The sequence below is a fragment of the Balaenoptera acutorostrata genome, chromosome 10, assembly GCF_949987535.1.
Source record: "Balaenoptera acutorostrata chromosome 10, mBalAcu1.1, whole genome shotgun sequence".
In the NCBI taxonomy this organism is placed as follows: Eukaryota; Metazoa; Chordata; class Mammalia; order Artiodactyla; family Balaenopteridae; genus Balaenoptera; species Balaenoptera acutorostrata.
Genome location: NC_080073.1, coordinates 84,027,591 through 84,049,467, shown reverse-complemented (window position 1 = coordinate 84,049,467; position 21,877 = coordinate 84,027,591). Strand labels below are relative to the sequence as shown.

The window sequence follows — 21,877 nt, the reverse complement described above, 5'->3', positions numbered from 1 at the left end:
ACCCCGCGTGGGACTCGGCTCCGGGTCTCCTCTCTTCCCGCCGCCAGCCCTGGCGCTCCGCCGTCTGTCCCCAGGGCCTCTCACCCGGCTCCCGGATAACCCAGGTGTCCAGACCTCCGCCCCCAGCTCGCCAACCCAGGGCGGCGGCCCATGACTCAGGCCCCTCGAGGGACTTGGGGAGGAAGCGGCAGCTGCTCCGAGCCGGGCCCGCCCTTCCCATCTCCTGCCACTCCTCCCCACGCGTTTGCCTTCCCGGGCCAGCCTTTGTTACCCTGGGGGCCGGGGCGGCCGCCGGGCTGCGGGGGACCCGTAGGGACGGGGCGTCAGCAGGAGCGGCGCTCGGAAGCCAACGGTTTTGGAAGCTAGCTCCCTTACTGGAGCCGCTGCCCCACTCTTCCGCTTCAACCTGTCTGCCGTGGGTCCCCAGGTCTGCAGCGAGGAAACGGGGATTTGGAGGAAGGGGGACCGGGTGCTCCGGGAAGGGGGGGGGTGGTCCGCGGGGAGTGGCCGCCACCCAGCGGTCACCAGAGGGCGCGGCCGATGCCCAGACTCGAGTCTGGCTCGCCTGTCCTTCCCAGAGTCAGCCCTGCAGCTTGAGAGACACTGACAGACTGCATGCTACACGTAGAAAAACCAGGCTGAATTTTATTTTCCTGTAGCGCGAGTTACTCGGGAGAGCAGGGAGCCCTTAGTCCCCCGAATTAAGAGCAGGAGAATCCGCTCAACTAGGTTCATGAATCTGGAGCCCAGGGCCAGGGCCTAGGGAGCTGGAAAGGCCAGACAGTGGGGCTGGGCTGCAGCTTCAAGGTGTGGAGCCTGATGGGGCGGCCACTATCATCAAACTTGGCAGGCCTTGGTCCAGCTCCTAGGAGGGGAGCTAGACGTGGAGAAGAGGATCCTTGAGGCGCAGAGGCCAGAAATAGAACCAGGGGAGTGGTCAGGCCAGACCCTTCTCCTTGTGAGGAGGTTGTTAATGGAGGGTCAAGCCCTAAACTCTGAGGAGACAGATAAGTTCCCCACTCCCTCTTCCTGGCTGGTGAGAAGCGGCCCTTGGAGTCCAATGGCTGAAACTCAGAATTTAAGATATGGAGCTGGACCCAAGGAGTGGAGGCTCAAGCAAGGGAAGGGACAGCTCCTTCAGTCCATGGATTTGGGCCTCTGGTCTGAGGCAGCCAAGGCCTGGATGTTAAGGGGATTTGGAATTGGAGGGGAAAAGGAAGTACAGGGCTTGGAACCAGGGCTAGCCCCTCACTCGGCCTCCCCGTCCTGGGGCCGGGAGAGCAGGTGGAGTTTTCTTTGCAGCTGGGCCCGGAGGTAGCGGAGATCTTGCTGGTCAAGTCCGTGAGCCAGGCCCAGGTAGAGGGTAAGGAGGAGAGCAAGGAGGAGGCGGTCAGTGCCCAGGGTGGGCACCACCCATAGCACAGTCAGCAGCTCCACACACACTGGGTGGCGCAGGTGGGAGAAGAGTCTCAGAGCCCGGGGAGACTTCAGGGCCAGAGGCTCACCCAGCCCCAGCACATGGTAGTACACCTAGGAGAGGGAGAATGGCTTAGAAATGGAGTCAAGCCCTTGTCGCAACTTAGCTGCCTCTTTCCTCCCCTTCCAGGCATCCTCCTTCTATAACGCAGGCCCAGGAACCACCCTTCTGAGACTGGGATCCCTGACCCTCATCTCTGGTCCATGAAACTTCCCCAGGCCCAGGAAGCCCATGGTTTCTGGCCTTTGAGGGAGGGCTGAGGGGAGACTATCTTACAAGAAAGGGAGGTGAGGGAGTCAAAAGCAAGAGGCAGATGGAAGAGTAGGGGAGGAGGAGGGACATCCTTGGAGGGGAAAGAGGTATTCTAGAAAGGATCAGAGGTCTTGGGTAGGGATCTGGGAGCCTCACCTGTTTGAGGCCCATGAGCTCTGCGTAGTCAAAGACGAGAAGGATGCTGAAGATAAGGAGCCAGGAAATGACGTGGAGCACAAAGCAGAGGAGGGGCACCCAAGTGGCCCATGGCTCGGCCCGAGCCTCCCACAACACGGGGCCCCTGGGCACGGGCTCCCAGTACCGCATCACCAGCTGAAGGAGGATGAGGGACTGGGTATCCCAGCAGCCCACCCTTGAAAGACCTAGACCCAGAGGCTGCCCCCACCCCAGGCTGGCCTGCTGCTCTCCCCGCCTCTACCATGAGCATGTTCAACATGTGGAGGGTACTGGATGGGGTCCCAAGTATGTAAGAATGACTTGTCTCTACTCTGAGGACTTAAAAGAATGGATGAGAGTCACCAGATAGGTACACAAAGTAGCCTAGGCCAAGCACCCACTGAGAAACAGATGAGTACTAACTGGGAAGCTTTCTCTTGCGCCCTAGGGAAGTGCTTTTGAAGAAAGGATAGGACTGAAGAGGAGTTAACAAGGGAATCTCAAGCAGGACAACATGAACAAAATTGCAACGGTGAGAATGCATATATCATGCTCGGGGAATGACAAGCAGTACACCATTCTTGATAAAAAGTAGGATATGTGCTGTGGAGGAATGGGAGCTGAGATTACAGTCCTGAACACCCTTAGTTCTCCTCCTAAACCCATGTTTTATCAGAAGCCTAAGGTCCTTGCCTCTCCAATCGATGGACTCCTTCCCACAGACTGTTTCCCTTGAGGACTCAGCTGCCAGGGCTTCATACCTGCAAGGCCAGGGCAGTGCATGCCACGTACAGTGACCTCTGAAGGACCCCAAAGTACCGGGACATCCATGACTTCACTGTCTCAGTTGCCATGAGGCTGTGCTGCCCCACAAATAGTAGCAGGAGCCCCAGATCCCAAGCCAGGGGGACAAGAATGCTTTGGTCCTGCAGGGCAGCCAGCCATCCCTGGCGGGCATCTAGCGGGAGTTGGAGAAAGGGACAAAAGATCAAGAAGACTGTGGGAGAAACTCCCTACCCTTATCTCCTCTTGGGACCCCAGGCCATGTCCCTTAATGCTTTCAAGAGCCTTAATGCTTCCTCTCTAGGCTTTGCCCACCTCACTTTTCTATTCCCTGTTTCTTCCCTCTTCCCCAGGCCTCCTTCAGAGCTGGGGAAGAGGATTCATGCTGGTCAGTCACGAAAGGCATGGCTGGAGTGCCCTTCTTGTTTCGGTTCTCCAAATGCTCCCTCTTTATAACACTCTCCATAGTCCTCTTTACGAAGCCTTTCCTTAGAATACTCTGCTCATCGCCCTTTCTCCCCCCTCAGTCCTCACTCTCCCGCCTCTCCAAACCGCTAATCCCTGAGTACCTAATTTAGCCCTCTGGTCTCGCCTGCAGCGTCTCGGCGGCTTTCATGGTTCTAGTTCCCTCTCCTGGACTTCCCCTGTCATTTGTCTCCAAGCCCCGCCCCCGCTCCCTCTGCTCCGGCTCCACCTCCCTACCCCAGAGCTCATCCTCGCTCCCTCCCGCTCACCCAGACCACCAGACTCCGAGATTCCTCCAAGAAGTGGCCGAAGGGAGGTAAAGCGCACGAACTCCACTCCAGTGCCAAAGGCCAGGATGAAAGAGGCGAGCGCAGCAGGGACGAGTAGCAGTGCAGGGGCCATGGCGAGAAATGGAGGGGTGGGGAAAGGGGCGGGTTTGGGATTCCCGCGGCCGTAGGCTCCGCCCCGACCCCGCCTCCCGCCTGGGACCCTGCCCAGGAGGGCGGGGCTCCCGCGCGCCGACGCCCAGGCTTCCGGCTGGCGCGCGCGGCTCTTTCACACCGAGCTGCAGGGCCGATCCCTGAGTGCCTTTCCCCGGTCTGCGATCTCCGCGTCACAGAAGGGAATGTTAGAATCCCAAGTGAGAGGTGAGAAGGGCAGCGGCTGTTCAGTCAGTCACGTGGTTTGAATCGCAGCTGGGCTAGTTTTCGCATCTAAAATGAAGACAGTTCCTCTCTTGCAGGGTTCTTGCAGAAACAGCATTATGATCCCACTTTCCTTTAACAGCTTTGACTAGAAAACAGCCAGAGTCAGAGGTTACAAAGCCTCAGTTAACACTTTAATAATGAACGGTGAGAGAACGGAAGACTGTTGACCCAGGCTGAGAACCCAAAGCTCTGAATCACCCATTACAGCTTGTTAGATGAAAAAGAGTGACTATTTTACCACAAATTAACGCTTAGTCTGTAATTTATTATAAAGTTGAGTTGTTGCCTCTCCACTTGCTAAGGGGAGAGAACTTGTCTGTAACACTGAAAGATTTGTTGTTAATGCCAAAGGCTGTTACTTTGTAACCATGAGAGTAACAATATGTTAAAATATTTGTGATAGAAAACTTTATTACAGTTGTAAACTTTGTAGTATGTTCATTTTATCCAAGCTTGTGATAATTAACTACCTATACAACCTCATTAGTTTGACTCCACTTACTAGTCAGAAAGCACTAAGATCTTTTGTCCAAAATTTTTCCTACAGACCTGTTTGTAATACCTACAGACTAACATTCACATCTAAAAATCAAAGTAAAGTAAGGTTTTTCTCCATTAGAGTTAAAGATCATGTAGCTAAGGACCTGGTCACAGTAGCTATGACCATAGTAAGGAACTTAGAGATCATGAAGCTAATTCCCTCAGCTAATAGATAGAAGAAACATAGGCCTAAAGAGATCAAGAAAATTTCCCAAGATAAGAATTAAGGAGCTGCCAGTCCTGTGGGCTCAGGGATGACAAAATTGCCAAACAGCATCCTACAGGTTCTATATTCCTTCTCCCTCCTGGAGGCTTAGTATTCCCATTCTCCTCTGAATCAATGCTATTTTATACTGTACCAGACATCATTATGTTTTCCCTCCTGATTCACTCTCCATCCTGCTTTCTGCCTCAGGAAGTTGTCCCGAATGGACTACATCAAAGAAAATCACAGCATTTGAGGGAAGCCTTTCTATGTAACTGTTCCCTCCTCTCAACCTTTTGGGTTTACAGGTGGCCACAACAGAGCTGTGGGTACTGGCAATATTCTTTGTGATTTCTCTACACTCTGCCTACTTCTAATTTTCACTTCATTGAACTCTCTCCAAATTATCCTAATTTGACTGTGCCATAGTTTCCTCTTAGGATCCTGACTGACAGAGACATTTATTACACAATGTGCTATGAGCTGTAGGATTCATTGGAAGTGTAAGAAAAGATCTCTCTTCTCTAGAAATTTAAATTGGGGCACTTAAATTGTACCAGTCATGGAGTGGGTGTGCACATGAGTGCTAAGTGGGGCTATAGAGACAGCAGGTGCTGTAAGGAATCCAGTGGACCTCAAGGACACAGGCAGCTTCACACAGTACAAGGCTTTGAGCAGTGCAAGGGGACTAATATTTATCTGGGTCCTACTGTGTGCCACACCCACTATGGCTATGCTTAATACATATTGTGAGATTAGGTATGTTTAAAAGCCAGCACAGTGTTTGGCAAAGCTCATCCTGTTTCTACTACACCAAAGTTTTCCAAACTTAAGTATAACTTACCTGCAGAAAACTGCCCAAAACTAATCAGTATTTTTTTAAATTGAAGTGAAATTCACATAACATGAAATTAGCCACTTTAAAGAGAACAGTCCAGTGGCATTTAGTACATTCATAATGTGTGAAACCACCACCTCTCTCTAGTACCAAAGCATTTTCTCTTCACCCCAAAATAAAACCCTGTACCCATTAAGCGGTCATTCCCCATTTTCTCTCCCTGCCAGCCCTGGCAACCACCATCTACTGTCTCTATGGATTTACCTATCCTGCGTATTTCCTACAGGTGGAGTCATACAATGTGACCTTTTGTGTCTGGCTTCTTTTACTTAGCACAAGCTTTTGAGATTCATCCTCAAAACACTGTAGCACAATTAGTACCTCATCCCCTTTTATGGCTGAATATATTCCATTGTATGGATATGCCACAATTTGTTTATCCATTCATCTGCTGATGAACATTTGTGGTGTTTTCATCTTTCGGCTCTTGTGAAAGTGTTGATATGAACATTTGTATACAAGTATTTGTTTGAACATCTGTTTTAATTCTTTTGGGTATATACCTATGAGTAGAAGTGCTGGGTCATATGGTAATTCTATAATTAACTTTTTGAGAAACTGTCAAACTGCTTATCACAGTGGATGAATCATTTTACATTCCCATGAGCAATGTAGATGGGTTCCAATTTCTCTACATCCTTGTAATCAACCAACTTCTAAAATTTACAAAATAAAACTGTACTACACCATAAGGCACATAGTGAATATTTATTTATCACAGAGGTTAAGCCTAAGCTAACTTTATAAATACTGGAAAAGCAGGCCAGAAAAAAAAAAAAGGGCAGAGATTTGCTCAACGTCAAAGCTAAAGGATGCTTCTAACGAGATAGGTCAAGGAGAGAGGAAAATATTTTAGTAGCATTCCATAACTCCACCTTCAAATTTACTCACTCCAAGCATTCTTTCAAGTTCAGGACACTAAAATTGTTTCCACTATCTTTTGCAGGATGAGTAAGAATCCCAGTAAGAAAAGAAGAAGAGAAACAAATGGTTTCCAAACAGGAGGCAGGACACTGTGCATGCCATAGAGCAATAAGCACATCAGTCCAGCTAAATATGAGCAGCAACTTAAGATATCTGAGCATGGGATTGGCCAACTTTAAATGGCCATTTAAGAAAATCTGTGGCTCCCAATCTCCCTGTCTTTGTTTACCAACAAGCCTTTTCGGCCCCACCCATGTTCCAAGACAAATCAGATCAGTACACCCCAATCCTTTCTAAAGCCCTAAGTTCTTTCTTCCAGATATTTCTAACACTTTATATATTGGTCTGGGAGGAAAAGCATACTGGGGTGGGGTTTTCAGGTGGATGACATTTCCAAAGTGGAGAGGACAAAGGCCTCTGGCTTGGCTTCCTGCTTTAGCACTCCTGTGAGCAAGAACTCAGGTGAGAGGATGGGCAGCCCAACCCGAAATGGAATGGCACATCGAGGGAAGTCCTGGGAACATGTGATCACAACTCTCTGAGGCTGGAAGAAAGAGAAAACAGAAAATCAGGGGTGAAAAAGAATCCTAGAAATACGTTCGGGACCCACTAATCAGTCTTAGCAGCACAAAAGCAGTACCTCCTGATGGGAAGCCATATGACACACACTGTGTATGAAGAACTCTTGCCACAAAAGTTGAACCTGAATTTGTTCAACCTTTTAAAGTTAACTACGAAGAGCTTCCCTGGTGGCGCAGTGGTTGAGAATCTGCCTGTCAATGCAGGGGACACGGGATCGAGCCCTGGTCTGGGAAGATCCTACATGCCACGGAGCAACTGGGCCCGTGAGCCACAACTACTGAGCCTGCGCGTCTGGAGCCTGTGCTCCGCAGCAAGAGAGGCTGCGATAGTGAGAGGCCCGCGCACCGTGATGAAGAGTGGCCCCCGCTTGCCACAACTAGAGAAAGCCCTCGCACAGAAACGAAGACACAACACAGCCATAAATAAATTAAAAAAAAAAAAAAAAAAAACTTGACCTTTAAAATAAAAAAAATAAAAAAATAAAAAAAAATAAATAAAGTTAACTACGATTTATTTACAGGAAATATAAAAGATAGAAAAATAAGATAAATGACACAACAAGGGAGCAAACAGAAAAATCCAGACTGTGGAACATTCTAAAGGACAAGTGACCTAGTTTCTGCAGGAAGTCAATGGCAGGAAAAAGGCTAGGTGGGTTGGGGGGTATGCCCTAGAGTAAAAGCAAATTAAGAGATACAGCGCCAGGGCTTCCCTGGTGGCGCAGTGGTTGAGAATCTGCCTGCTAATGCAGGGGACACGGGTTCGAGCCCTGGTCTGGGAAGATCCCACATGCCACGGAGCAGCTGGGCCCGTGAGCCACAGCTGCTGAGCCTGCGCGTCTGGAGCCTGTGCCCCGCAACGGGAGGGGCCGCGATAGTGAAAGGCCCGCGCACCGCGATGAAGAGCGGTCCCCGCACCGCGATGAAGAGTGGCCCCCACTTGCCGCAACTAGAGAAAGCCCTCGCACGAACCGAAGACCCAGCACAGCCAAAAATAAATAAATAAATAAATAAATAAATAAATAAATAATTAAAAAAAAAAAAAAAAGAGATACAGCGCCATTGTGGGGATACATGGACCTTGTTTGAGTCCTGATTTGAACTGTAAAGAGACATTTTCAGATGACTCGAGAAATTTGATTAATGGAGTAAGACAAAGTTACCAGGAAACAATTGTTAATTTTGTTATTGACCAATAACGGCATGTGATTATGTAAGAAATGTACATATTTCTTAGAGATGTATATTTTAAGTATGTAGGAAAAAATAATAATGACCTTTGCAGTTTCCCTTAAAAATTTCAGCAAAGAAAATGAAAGAAAAAGGAAAAAAAAAAGGGATAGAGCAAATGCAGCAAAATCTAAATTAACCTGTTGAATCTGAGTGATTGGTATATGGTGGTTCGCTGCATTATTCCCTCTCCCTTTGTGTATATTTCAAAAAATTGTAAATACAAAAATAAAAATAAGTCCATTTGGTATCAGCAGACCTCTTCCTTCTCCATCCCTCTCTATACCAGAGGTCTTCTCCCAGCCTCTCACTACTCCGTGTTCCCATCTGTACCTCCATTTTTCCTCTAACCTGTTCCCATTCCAGCCACCTCTCTAACTGCCACCTCACCAGATCCTGAACACACCACCCCTACCTTATAGGACCGGGGCATGCTGGGTAGGACGGTGCCTCCACAGCAGCTGATGATCTCTCCCATCTGAGGTGGTGGTGGCTGGACTCCTGGGGTCACGTGAATCTCATAGCCCTAGGAGGAAGAGAATGGCGGAGACAGTAGATGATGCACTGAGAGGCCGTGGACCGCTGGGAAACAGCTGAAGTGTGGGGCAGAAGATGGCCTCTCACCTCCAGCAGCCTTCGCTCCCGAGCCCGGCTCAGGGCCTCCCGAAGGCTGAAGCCAAAGTTCTTCTCCTGCTCAGGATCAGTCACCACATATTCAGCCGGGGGCAAGAAGCAACCTGCCTTGCGGGACTAAGGACGGTAACAGTATCAAAGCTCAGCCCAGCCCTTCACCCAGCTCTTCTGTCTAGCGTTTACAGGGAGCTCACGAGGTGTTTTCAGAATTAAGCCTTCTGCTTCACTAACCTCGTCTTCCTGTACCCACATTCCTCCCACCGCTTTCTAGAGCCCCATGTGAGCAGCCTTCTCCCGTCACTATCTCTACGGGTCTGTCATCATCTCCTGGCCTCCCACCTGGTGCAGCCAGTCCAGGGAGAGGATGGGGATGCCCCGCCCCAGGGCACACAGGAACTTGACTGTCCGGCGGATCCGATCCGTCACCAGGTGGGAAGCCTCAGCCACTGAGCTGGCCATACTGCCCCCCAGGGCCAGCACTGCCCGCTCTCCATGAGCATCTACCACGCCTGTGAAGAGCACCTGTGAAGGGGGTTAGCCTGAGCTGGTCACGGCAACCAGCGCCATCGTCTCCCAAATCCCCTGGGTCTCCTCCCGTCCTACCACATCTCCGCCTCCCACAAAGCCCCAGGGCCCTTCTCTCCTACTTTGGGGGCCGTGGACTCTTGGATAGGTTTGGTCCGTCGCAGGCTGCGGCTCGGTATTTCCCGGGGCTCCTCCTCTGTCTGCTCTCTCTTTCTCTTGCCTGGTTCTGGAATCACTACATCCTGGGATTGAGAGAGAACTTGGTGGGAGTTTCCAAGCCCCCAAGCTCTTTCCAAACTAGGTGACTCCAGCCCCCTCCTCACCTCTATCTTCCTCAGCTTCGCTGCAGGATTTTCTTCTTCTTCCTTAAGGAATGCTGTCTTCTGGGGAACTTCTCCTCTTTGGAGCCGTTTTTGAAGTGGAGGTGAGTCCACAGTAGCTAAAGGCCTCTTGTGATTTTGAGAGGCCTCAGGCTGGGGCTCTGGGGTGAAGCCAGATCTATCTGCTGCCTCCCCCTTTGGGATCTGGGGAGCATGAGTGGGTGCCTCGGGAAGCTGGGCAAAGGCAGGCTCAGGAATGGTGCTAAGGGACTCGGCTGCTCTCACCGCCCCTCGTCTCTGGTTCCTTGAGGACCGGGAGTTAGGTTCGGAGGGCGCAGAGTAGGGTTCATGAACGTGAGCTGTGAGAGACCCAGGTTTCCTAGTGGCCCTTGGCCTCCTGCTGCAATTGGCTTCAGGGATGGGCTCAGGAGGAATAGGCTGTTCTGTGGGGACTGGAGAGTGGACCTCAGGGGTGGTAGGCACTGGCACAGCACTTACTGTAGAAGACCTTAGTGTCCTGCTCTGACCACCCTGAGCTATGACTTTGGGGGTGACAGGCTGGTGTGTGGGGGACGAAGGTTCAAGGTCAGGAGCTGTGGGTTCAGTTGGCTGGGATGTCTTGACAGAGGACCTATGTGTCCTGCCCCGAGTGGCCTGAGATGTGGGCTCAGGGGTGAGAGACTGGTCTTTAGAGGTGGAAGGCTGGGGCTCAGGAGTTATGGGGACAACTGGTTCAGGGGTCTTAGCAGAAGACCTAAGTGTCCTGCCCCGAGGGGCCTGAGATGTGGGTTTGGGGGTGACAGGGTGGTCTGTGTGGGCAGAAGGCCGGAGCTCAGGAGCTGTGGAGACATTTCGTTCAGGGGTTTTGACAGAGGCCCTAAGTGTCCTGCCCCGAGTGGCCCGAGATGTGGGTTTGGGGGTGACAGGCTGGTCTGTGGAAGTGGAAGGCTGGGGCTCAGGGGCTGTGGAGATAACTGGTTCGGGAGTCTTGACAGAAGCCCTCTGTGTCCTGCCCCGAGATGTGGGTTTGGGGGTGACAGGCTGGTCTGTGTGGGCCGAAGGCTGGAGCTCAGGGGCCGTGGGGACATTTTGTTCAGGGGTTTTGACAGAGGACCTAAGTGCCCTGCCCCGAGTGGCCTGAGATGTGGGTTTGGGGGTGACAGGCTGGTCTGTGTGGGCAGAATTCTGGAGCTCAGGGGCTGTGGAGACATTTCGTTCAGGGGTTTTGACTGAGGACCTGAGTGCCCTGCCCCGAGTGGCCCGAGATGTGGGTTTAGGGGTGACAGGCTGGTCTGTGTGGGCAGAATTCTGGAGCTCAGGGGCTGTGGGGACATTTCGTTCAGGGGTTTTGACTGAGGACCTGAGTGCCCTGCCCCGAGTGGCCCGAGATGTGGGTTTGGGGGTGACAGGCTGGTCTGTGGAAGTGCAAGGCTGGGGCTCAGGGGCTGTGGAGATAACTGGTTCGGGAGTCTTGACAGAAGCCCTCTGTGTCCTGCCCCGAGTGGCCCGAGATGTGGGTTTGGGGGTGACAGGCTGGTCTGTGTGGGCAGAAGGCTGGAACTCAGGGGCTGTGGAGACATTTCGTTCAGGGGTTTTGACGGAGGACCTAAGTGTCCTGCCCCGAGTGGCCCGAGATGTGGGCTTGGGGGTGACAGGCTGGTCTGTGGAGGTGGTAGGGTGGGGCTCAAGGGGTACAGAAGAAACTGGAGAGGACCCTTGGGGCTTGACTTTGGGTTTTGGGTGGAGAGCGTCCAGCTCTGAGGAAAAGGGAGTCTCCAGAGCTTCCTGACTCTCATTTTGTCTGGTCCTGGGAATGGGCGGTTCTGAAGGAGGTGGAGAGGGCGAAAGGAGGGACTGAGGGGCAGGACGTTTGGGGCTCTGAGAGATGAGGGGGTTCTGGAGTGGCGTGGAAGCTTCCTGCACTGCCGGAGGCCGACAAGCAGCTGGGGATTCCTGATCACCCTGGGGAGAAATGGAAGCCAGTGAGGGAGGAGGAGACAGAGAGAAGAGAGACAGGACTTGGATACTGTTCTTGATCCTTGTTTATAGAGTGTACTCGTGGCATTTCTCTTTCTGTCTGTTCCATTAGACTGGGAATTTCCTCTTTCCCAAAGACCTCTCCCCAAAATGCCAGTATAGTATTCTCCATATATGGATGATGCTAATAAAGAGGACGGTTACGAGAAAGAGGGAAGGGACTTGAAAAAAGGAGCTTTCTGAGTCAGGGAGAGGGAGACAGAACTTGGGGAACAGATACGGAAAACAACAGGTGTCAAAGTAAACGGATAGAAGCCAACTAAGGAGCCAACTAAGAAGCCAACTAAGGAGCAGTGAAAATGGAAGAAAAGTTAAAAACATGGGGAAAGGAGTAGATGAAAGCAAGGTCAGGGGAAGGGGCAGTGGAGGAGATGCAGAGATGACCTGTGGAGTGGGGAGGTGGGTACAGAAAGCAGCTCTCACCCTGGAAGCCTTCTCAGCAGGTGGCATCTTACAATTCAAGTAGCCTAGACAGAAGGGAAAGACAAGTAGCTGAGGTCTAAGCAGTCAGTCACTTAGGGGTTGATTATCATGAGGGCTGTGTACCACCTTAGGCTCCCCTCTACCTTTACTTACCTCTCTGCTGCCTCCTGGGTCTCACTGGGGCACCCCTTCCTCCACCTGACTGGCTCCCAGAAGCTATGGGGTCTGAAGCAAGTCCCTGAAGGTCTCCCGCCCCCGCTCCAGGCTCTGGTGTCGAACCTGAGGCCTGGCCTTTCTGGTCCTGGCCCCCCGCCTCTGTCTCCCCTGTCTGTGGGCCTCTGTCCAGCATCACTTTGGGTACCTTCCCTTCTAACCCACCTGCCTCACACTCTCTCTCTGCTACTGGTTTCTCTGCTTCTCTGTCAAATATTTCGCTTGTAAGGGTCTGCTTTTCTCTCTCTTTCTCTTGTATTTCCTTAGGTGTCTCAATTTCTACCTTCAAACTCTCCATATCCCTTTCAGTACTTGCACTTTTTACTCTTTTGTCTGACTCTTGTTTCTGAGTATCCCTAGCTAACACCTGTTTTTGTTCTCTGTCCTGTATCCCCCTGGTTGATTCTTCCTCTCCCATCACATCTTCCCTCTCTCCTTCCGAGGGCAGTTTCTCAGTTTCCCTCTCCAATGGCCCTCTCTCAGGGGTCACCCTCTCTGCTGTTTCTCTTGGTGTACCCATGTCTTCCTCCACAGTCTGCATCCCTCTGCCTTGAATCCCCAGTGACTCTGCATGAACTGGACTTTGTGGATGTTGCTCTTGTGGTGCTGCCGTAGGTGGAGAGGGGCAAGGTCCATGGGCTTCAATGTGGGTGGCAATGGGCTGGGTCTCAGAGGCTTCAGACTCTCTCGGACAGAATGGCTGTGTAGCCAAGACCTCCCATGGCTCATCCAGGGAACCTGAAAGCAGAGTGAGTGAGAGAGAGAGAGAGAGAGAGAGAGAGAGGAATGTAGGTTGAAAAGGTAATAGCTTGAGAAAAGATGAAGACAAATTCATGCATAATAAATTTAAATGGGTTATTAAAGGAAAGCTGGGAATAAGGAAGATAGTCATAACATTTAACATTTGTCTCAAAAAGTAAGCCCAAACCTTCATATAAAAGCTCTCTCAGTAGCCTCTTAAAAACTTATGCTAGACTAGTTGCTCTATGGGTCTGACTTAATATGGCATTTTTTTCTGATGAGATGGAGGAACATCAGCAAAATGTCAAGGAATATAAAAGAAACATGTAGAGGGGGAAAATAAGGATGCCAAGTTAGGGACACAGAGGAGGGGAGAGTTTCTTATACCTGTGGCCTGGAAGCTGCAACGGGAAGGGCCAGGCTCTTGGGGCAGAGTAAACAGGAAGGCCTGGGTGGGTTCATCCTCCATGCTGGGGACTGTTGCACAAGAAAGCATGGCCTGAGCACTGCTCCACAGAACTCCGGGGTCCCATTCTTAGTTTCCCACCCTGCCCGTCCCAGCTTTCACACCCTCAAGGACTACCAGTCTGATCTCCAAGCTCCTGTTTGTACCAGTATCCACATGACACAGATGTCCTCACCTTCCAGGCTCTGATTCTCTCTCTCCACAAAGCACTGGGTAGCTTGTAGGTCCAGATCTTCAGAATCTGGTGGGGGAGGAATATAGGATAATTAAAAAATCACAGCTGACCCTTAACTCCTTCCTTTTTCTCTACTATTCTCTCCTCAGCCCCAACCCCATGCAGTAGGCTGAATCTCTGTGTCTCCCCCAAAATTCTTACATTGAAACCTAATTTCCAATGTGAGGGTATTAGGAGGTGGGGCTTCTGGGAGGTGATTAGGTCATGAGGTTGGAGCCCGTGTGAATGGGATCAGTGCCCTTACAAAAGAGACTCCAGAGAGCTTCCTTGGGCCCTTTTGCCATGTGAGGACATAGTGAGAAGATGGCTGCCTATGAAGAAGGAAGCGGGGCCTCACCAGACACTGAATCTGCTGGTATCTTGGACCTCCCAGGCTTTAGAACTGTGAAAAATAAACTTCTGTTGTTTATAAGCTACCCAGTCTATGGTATTTTGTTATAGCAGCTCAAATGAACTAAGATACCCTAGAAGCATTTTTTATTGCGGGGGTTAAGGGAAGAAGGAAGGCCAGCACTAACCATCGTGGTTGTCTCCAGAGTTCATGGTCCTATCCACATGTGGTTCTCTCTCCCTTTCTGTGGGGGTCTGGGCCCCCTCTCTCTGTGGCTGGGTGGGTTCCCCTGGAGTGCCTGTGTCCACCACCAGATGTGCTATGTTATTCCTTGAGACAGGGAGAAGGTCCTGCTCCACTTGGGCCGCGGGTGACCCACCCTGGGCCCCAGCCATAAAAGCTCTGCCCTGTTCAAGAACGGCTGCAGCCCACTCTGTCCCAGTATCTTCTTCTGCATGAAGCTGGCTCTTTCTTACATCTGCCACTGCTGAGGCTGCTAAGGATGTGTTCTCCTCCGCATCTGGGCCACAGTCCCCAGCTAGAGGAGGCTGGGCTTCTTCTAGATACACCACAGGCAGCTTTGCTGGGCCTCCTTCAGCTTCCACATCTGTTTGATGTGTCCATGCTACAGGTACTTGATGCTTCTCCAGAAGTATAACAGCTGGCCCTGGTAGGACTTCCTCCACCACTTGTGTGTTGACATGCACTGTGGCAGAGGCTTGGCTTCTCTGCAGGTGGAACCCCAGTGAGCTCTTCTCTTCCATCACCTCTGTATCACTGTCCCTGAGAGGAGGTTGACTCTTTTCCGAATATGCCTTGCCCGTGTGACCCCTGGGAACAGTTCCTGTCTTCTCCACTGGGAGCCCCTTTTCCTTCACGTCTGTGTCACTGTCTCTCCCAGCAGAGGCTTGGCTTTGCTCCAGAAGGGCCACCGGTTGGGCCCTATCCTCTTCTGCATCTGCATCTCTGTTCCACGCAACGGCCCGGCTCTCTCTTAGATGTGCCAGTGTGAGCGCTGCTGAGACTTCTTCCTTGTCATCTGTATTGCTATCGATCACGACAGAGGCTCGGCTTCTGTCCAGAGGGACGGTCAGGGGGGCCTCCCTCTCCTCTATATCTGTATCACTACCAGCCGGGCTCTCCTGCCGATGTGCCACGCCAGGTGCCCGAGGACTCTCTGTACCAACTTCATGGAAGATGTGCCTCTTCCTCACAGGAACTACTGCTGGGGTCGCAGGGATCCCCTCTTCTTCCACATCAGTATCACTGTCTATGAAGCCACAAGGCTGGGCCCTTTCCAGATGGACCCCAGTGAGCCTTCTCAGAGGCCCGCTCTCATCATCCACGTCTGTGTCACTGTCCTCCCCAGCAGGCTGGCTCCTCTCCAGAATCACTCCAACTGGAACCACCCCACTCCTCGCATTCCTCTCAACTTTCGTGTCATTGTTCTTCTCCTTCACTGAACACTGATCCTTTTCAAGCTGGATTTCAGTTGTGACAGGTTTAGGCTGTTCTGTCTCTGCAGCGGTGACTCTTCTGACAGCTGAGGAGGCCTCCCCTGCTCCTGGTTGCTGACTTTCTTCCTCATCTGTGTCACTGTTCAAGTTGAAGGCAAAAGGTGGCCCAGGGCCATCCAGGGCAGACGAAGGTCCCTCCTCATCGCTGTGAAGGGAAGAGAAGAGAGAGTCTATAGAATCTATTTCCCCAGAAGGGATACCCCACTCAACTAGGAGCTCCTTGAGGGCAGACATGAGGTAGTATTTTCTTTTCTATCTCCAGCAATTAGTTTTCTACTTGACACATCAGAGGTGCTCAATAAAAATTCAGTTGATTGAACAAGTATGTGTAGTTCCCCAGCCCGGACTTTCATGGTAATAAGTTCTCATAGAGATGGATCCTCCAGCCCCTGATTCCTCCTTCTTTTGAAGACTCAGGTGTCTGGCCCTTTGGCACTCACCTCTCTGGAACTACTGTTGCCAAAAAGGAGGTCCTTGGTCCTTTCACCACACACTTTTCAGAAAGAGAATCTGTCAGTTGTAGAAAGGAGTAAGTTGACAGTTTTACACTCACAATCCCCATCTCCTCACCCGCCCTCCCAATACACAAACTTACCTACTTCTTCCTCTGAGTCCTCAGCCAACAGAAGCCTGTGGGGTTGAGTTCCTCCCTGTACCCTGGGTGTCTCCTCTACAGTTAGAGGGCCCCGGGAGACAAAGGGCAGGGGGACATCCAAGCGATGGTACTGGCAGGGCAAGTCAGCAAAGAGAATCAACTCCCGGTCCCTCAAACGATGACTCACCCCAGGGCCCAGGACCTTAGGAGGCCTCAGGATTTGAGTACCATTGAGGCTCCCACAATCCCGGAGGACAGGTGCCTTGTCCCAGGCCAAGATTTCAATCACCGCATGTTGTTTGGAGATAGATGAATAGGGCAGGGCCACAGAGCAATCAGGCATTCGGCCTACCACATTCTTCCCGAGGTATAATGGGAAATCTAAGAATTAGAGAGGTAGATGGTTTCCAAGGCCAGAGTCCTGACCTGCTATTAGGAAAACGTTCCTGTTAAGTACCTCACTACTCACTCCTGTTAAGTACCTCACTACTCACTCAAGGTCCCCCCATGCATTAGAAAAATAAAAGGCCCCAGGATAACTAGCTAATAAAGAATATATGCAATGCATTATTCATAATCAATACCCCATCCATCCACACTGGATTATTTTCTATTGTGGTAAAATATACATAAAATTTACCATTCAGCCAACTTTTCAGTGTACAGTTCAGTGACGTTAAGTACATTCACATTGTTGTGCAAAACATCACCACCACCCGTTTCCAGACCTCACTGGATTTTTATCTGAATCCCTTCATCTTCTCCTACCAAAGTAAAATCACCCCCATTGAGTCCAGGGCACTTGCCTGGAGCAATCAGATCAATCAGCCCCCTCTTCTCCATTCCTAGTAAAACCTTTTTTCAGATCTCCCAGATGCGTATCTAAGCTTACAACCCTCCAACTACCTCCCCACAGAAATAAGAGGCCTATACCAGTACTTCAGCACCCAATAACCCCTGACCTTTTTCTGGTCCATAGGAACTACTGAAGATACGCAGTCGCCCAAGGGGCTCCGAGCTACACCCCAAAGATTCACTGGGTCTCTCTTCAACCTCCTCCTCTTCTTCAACTTCCCAGTTAATAACCTGGGTGTCTTCCATGATCTGAGAAAAAAACACATTATTATCACCTCTTTCAGTGGGTCACACACACAGCCTCAGAGAGGAGACTGCTAACTGCTGTAAACCTGGATAGCTATGGAGGCTGATGTTTCCCTTTCTGCCGATCATTCTGTTGTTATTCTTCTGAAGCACTTAAGAAATATCTTTGACCATGATACGGAATAAGAAATAAATATTATAGAGTCCCCAGTACAGAAATATATATAAAAACACATGCTTGGGACTTCCCTGGTGGTCCAGTGGTAAAGAATCTGCCTCCCAATGCAGGGGACTCAGGTTCGATCCCTGATCAGGGAACTAAGATCCCACATGTCGCAGGGCAACTAAACCCGTGTGCCACAACTACTAAGCTCGGGCGCCTCAACTAGAGAGCCTGCGTGCCACAAACTACAGAGCCCACGTGCCCTGGAGCCTGCGCGCCACAACTAGAGAAGAGAAAACCCGCACACTACAACTAGAGAGAAGCCCCCGCACCGCAATGAAAGATCCCGCATGCCTCAACGAAGATCCCACGTGCTGCAACTAAGACCCGACACAGCCAAAAATAAATAAATAATAATAAATAAATAAATCTTTAAAAAAACAAAAAACAAAAAAACTCCACATGCTTATTTATAGATAAATGTTTTGAGAAACAATGTTAAGCCTTTATACAACACACTGATAGTTGTCATTCTGTATTTTTTCTCTTCTCAATTTTTTAAACGCCGACTTGCAATCCACTAAATTGATTTCACTATCCACTATTGGGATAACTTTCGCCAAACATCAACTATGTATCAGGCATAGTAGCCATGAGGCAGGCGTTTAGAACACTAAGGCTAAAAATATTCAATCAGGATAACACAGCAGGTAAATGAAAAGGGTAGAAATAATTGTGCTTCTGGCTGCAAAGCCCATGCTTTTTACACTTTATCAGATCATCTCAGTGTGATCAGACTAAACTGCAAAAAATCGTAACAGCCAAAAGAGAGGCTTGGTAGGTGTCAAGCACTGCTCTAATTACTTTACTTTACTCTAATTACTGCTCTATTCACTGACTTATTTAATTATCACAAGAATCCTGTAAACTATTATTATTACTTTTTGTTTTTGGTTGTTTTCCTTTTGGACACGCAGCATGGCATGTGGGATCTTAGTTCCCTGGCCAGGGATCGAACCCCTGGCCCCTGCAGTGGAAGCACGGAGTCCTAACCACTCGACCGCCAGGGAATTCCTTATTATTACTTTCTATTTCTCAGATAAAGAAACTGCAATACAGATGGATTAAGGAATTTGTCCAGGACCACCCAGATAATGTCTCTCCTCTGTTTAATATTCTTTGATGGATTTCCATGCCCATAGGATAAAATAAAATCTAAACTCCTTAGCAAGACCCTCCACAATCAGAACCTCATATCCTCAAATGTATGTCCCACCCGCACCTCACTCAAGCCTATGATTCAGCCACATGGACCTTCTCCCCAGTCTCTGAACACACTGCTCCTGCTGTCCCTCTCATCTGCAGGCCTTAGCCAGCTCCTTAGCCCTTTGTTCATAGTTTTTTGGTCCAAATCCTACCCATCCTTTACAATTCAGTTCAAATGTCACTTCCTCAGCAAAGCCTTGCCTGGAGTCTTCTCTGCTTTCTGGTGTTCCCCATGTTCCTAAGTGTTTCACGGTGGTTGGTGGACTTGTACTTATCCTGATAGTTCTCACCATAGTGTAACTATAACATTCCATTTCTGCCTCACACCCCACCTCGAGAACTGGACCAGGCAGAAGAACTGTGTCTTTTCCCCAAGGGTCCATCATATTCATTCAACAGTTATTGCGCACCTGGTACCGCTGTAAGTATTCGGGATACATTCCTGAACCAAAAGTAAAACTAACTCTGCCCTCCTAATTAAAGAACAAATAAGATGAAAACTCAAAACGGTATGAAAGAGGCTACTCTAAAGGGAAACTGTTGACAGGTTGGGAAAGTAGGACACCTCCATGGAGATAGTGTTAACTCCGTTCTTATGACTGGCGAACTCAGCTGGTGCCCATGACCCTCGGCTCCAATCCATGGGCCACCACCTTTGATCTCCCTCCATCCCATGGGTTCCCTCCTAGCCCAACGTCTCCCTGTGTCTTCATACCTAAGGTCAGGAAGGGGCGTCAAGTAAGGATGAGTATTATAATTCGAGAAGCAAATTTCCAAGTATCCTCCGCCCAGTCGTACCAAAGGCACGCCCCTCCCGCCCACCGGGGAAAACCAAGATGGCACCCGGGGAACCGTGGGCGAGGCCCCCTCAGAACTCACCTACTTTGAGTCCCCGCGCGCGCCACCAGTAACGGCCGCGACCGGGATGGCGCGAGTGCCTGAGCGGGGCGAGGGCCGATTCGCTGATTGGCTCCTGCCGCTGTCTTTCACAGCCCGGCTGCACGCCGACAGAGCAAGCCGCCAACTCTGAGGCACAGCCAGAGCCCCGCCCCGTCCCCGCCCCCTTACAGCTCAAAGGGGCGGCTTCTCCGGCGAGGCTGAGATCAGTTGGCTGAGGCTGTAATCAGAGGCCGCCGAAGGCGCACAGAATAGTGCACCTCGATTGGGCAGCTTCAAAGGACAACCCACCGCCGCTTCACCGCACCGCCCACTTCCCGCGCAGATTTCCAAATCGCGACCACAGAGTCTGGCCGCCAGCGACGGATAGAGGGGCTTATCATAGTCGTCGCCCCAAGCATCTAGTGCGGCCAGAGCGTCCTTCCCCGGTCCTCCCAGACATGGTGTCCGCTGACTCATGAGAAATGAAAATGGGTTGCGGGTTGTAGTCGTGGCTGAAGGCTGCAGTTTGGAAAATATCCCGTAGGCGTGGCGCTTGAGGACTCATTGCAATGGAAGTTCATTTTCTTATGAGTTAGCTCGTCTTGAAGTCATGTCATTTCCTCTCTGAGAATACATTCCTGATGAACATTTTGAGGTCATTCTCCAAGAGTAAAGATCCCTAGGCAAACAGAACTGTTTCGTTAACCATCTTGAAGGCTGACCGAGGTCTTTGAAGGGTTCAAGGATGATAAATATCATTTATTTCATTAAATGTCATACTAAGACAAGAATAATAATTTGACATGAATAATTTAGGAAGACCTTTTGCATTCTTATCTCACTTCATTCTGACTACAATAGGCAGAAATAGGTTTTATAGAAAGAATCGGAGCTCTGCCGATAACTTGCCTACAACTAATGTAAGGTAGAGACAAATTGAAACCAGTTCCCTAATTGTAAACCCTGAACTCTCTTCACTACCACAAAATACGTAATTACTTTCATTGTGATCATGCCCTAAAACATGAACATTCTATTTTAAGTGGGTAGGCGGGTCTTACACAACTTGATGTTCTCTTATTTATAAAATGACTGAGAAATGTGTGTTGAATCCAATGTGAATTAACAATGATGACCTTGATATCACATGTCCTTTATCACAGTGCTTACCACACTCAATTATTGTTTATACACTTCTCACGAAATTGCAAGATCCTGGAGAACAGTGAGCTACTTCTTAATCATTTTTGTATCCCTAGCTCCTGGTTTGGTGGACACTTAGTATCTCTCAAGTTGAATTAATCCCTGAGATGAAACATGCCACTCAGACTTCAGCTCATCCAGTTTTTTCCCCATCACCTTCCTACCCCTTTTATTTCAATCCTGAGGCTCCTGGAAGGTTGCCATGGTCAGCCACCTAGTCAGTGAAATCAGTGAACTGAAAAAACACTGACTTCATCAAAGTTTCTAGAGAGGCAGGCTGGAAGACACTGAAATTCTATCAGGTATCTCACCCCATAGTTCTCCGCTGGACAATACAGTGTGTTAAACGCTGCTCTAAGGCCCAGACCCCCCACATGGACAGACACTTCTGGCATATCAACTTCTCTAAACCATTCAACTTATTCTTGAACATACCCTTCACACAATTACTTCTCTATCTTGAAAAGCCCTTGCTGCAATTTTGTTTCTAAACATTATCATTAGAAAACTCCCAAGGAAATAGCAGGAGGGCAATCCCCTCCTTCTTCCTGAGGTATCTGGGGGAGCAGCAGCTTACTGAAGTCCATGCCTTGGGTCACCAAAGGACCAGCTGTTAGATAGCGGATCAGGGTGCCGCATTTCTCCCCAGTTTTCGCTGAGCTAAGCAGTCCTGTCTTCTCAAGAGCTACCGCAGCGGGGAGCTTTCAGGGCGTGCCCCCACTCCACCTTCCAACGCCTGGCACCCCCGGGTTCCCAATTTCTGTATCCGTAAACTACCCTCTTTTTATACCAGGAAAGTCCGGCATAGAGGAAGGAACCCTTGCGCAAGGTCATTTTTCATTAAAAACTCCCAAACCAAAACCCCCATACCCAGTACCCACCCATTTGTTCTTTCATCTTGCAGCGTGGACAACAATAGAGGACTACAACTCCCAGGGAGGACTGCGCTCGTCCTGCAGAGCAGGGACCAATGGACGTCTGATACATGAC

General features: G+C 50.0%; 2 protein-coding genes and 1 long non-coding RNA gene across 9 annotated transcripts; 1 reads left to right on the top strand and 2 right to left on the bottom strand.

Annotated features, from left to right (window-relative positions):
• Nucleotides 1-3: 3 nt before the first annotated feature.
• LOC130709042 (uncharacterized) lies at nucleotides 4-6,586 on the top strand. Of its 2 annotated transcripts, XR_009009491.1 has the most exons (4): nucleotides 4-427; nucleotides 2,355-2,438; nucleotides 3,043-3,801; nucleotides 6,451-6,586. It is a non-coding gene; the product is annotated as an uncharacterized LOC130709042 (long non-coding RNA). The 2 variants fall into 2 exon arrangements; XR_009009490.1 differs by lacking the exon at nucleotides 3,043-3,801 and having other exon boundaries at nucleotides 65-427; nucleotides 6,451-6,574.
• NRM (nurim) lies at nucleotides 620-3,557 on the bottom strand. 2 transcript variants are annotated; one of them, XM_007194011.3, is made up of 4 exons: nucleotides 3,424-3,557; nucleotides 2,668-2,864; nucleotides 1,886-2,062; nucleotides 620-1,530 (listed from the first exon to the last, which is right to left on the bottom strand). In XM_007194011.3, exons 1-4 carry the CDS (start codon nucleotides 3,554-3,556, stop codon nucleotides 1,249-1,251), a joined length of 789 nt encoding a protein of 262 aa, XP_007194073.2. In that variant the 5' UTR covers nucleotide 3,557; the 3' UTR covers nucleotides 620-1,248. The 2 variants fall into 2 exon arrangements, with proteins under 2 accessions (XP_007194073.2, XP_007194074.2); XM_007194012.3 differs by lacking the exon at nucleotides 1,886-2,062.
• On the bottom strand, nucleotides 6,194-21,874 carry MDC1 (mediator of DNA damage checkpoint 1). 5 transcript variants are annotated; one of them, XM_007194005.2, is made up of 16 exons: nucleotides 21,769-21,874; nucleotides 19,685-20,363; nucleotides 17,238-17,379; nucleotides 16,276-16,656; nucleotides 16,121-16,190; nucleotides 14,351-15,825; nucleotides 13,773-13,838; nucleotides 13,519-13,608; nucleotides 12,331-13,128; nucleotides 12,178-12,221; nucleotides 9,721-11,679; nucleotides 9,520-9,639; nucleotides 9,212-9,394; nucleotides 8,864-8,989; nucleotides 8,655-8,765; nucleotides 6,194-6,972 (listed from the first exon to the last, which is right to left on the bottom strand). In XM_007194005.2, the coding sequence occupies exons 3-16, from the start codon at nucleotides 17,374-17,376 to the stop codon at nucleotides 6,805-6,807; spliced, it is 5,730 nt and encodes a 1,909-aa protein (XP_007194067.2). In that variant the 5' UTR covers nucleotides 17,377-17,379; nucleotides 19,685-20,363; nucleotides 21,769-21,874; the 3' UTR covers nucleotides 6,194-6,804. The 5 variants fall into 5 exon arrangements, with proteins under 5 accessions (XP_007194067.2, XP_057410694.1, XP_007194070.2 ...); XM_057554711.1 differs by having other exon boundaries at nucleotides 8,864-8,929; XM_007194008.2 differs by having other exon boundaries at nucleotides 12,907-13,128.
• Between the last annotated feature and the right edge of the window lie 3 nt (nucleotides 21,875-21,877).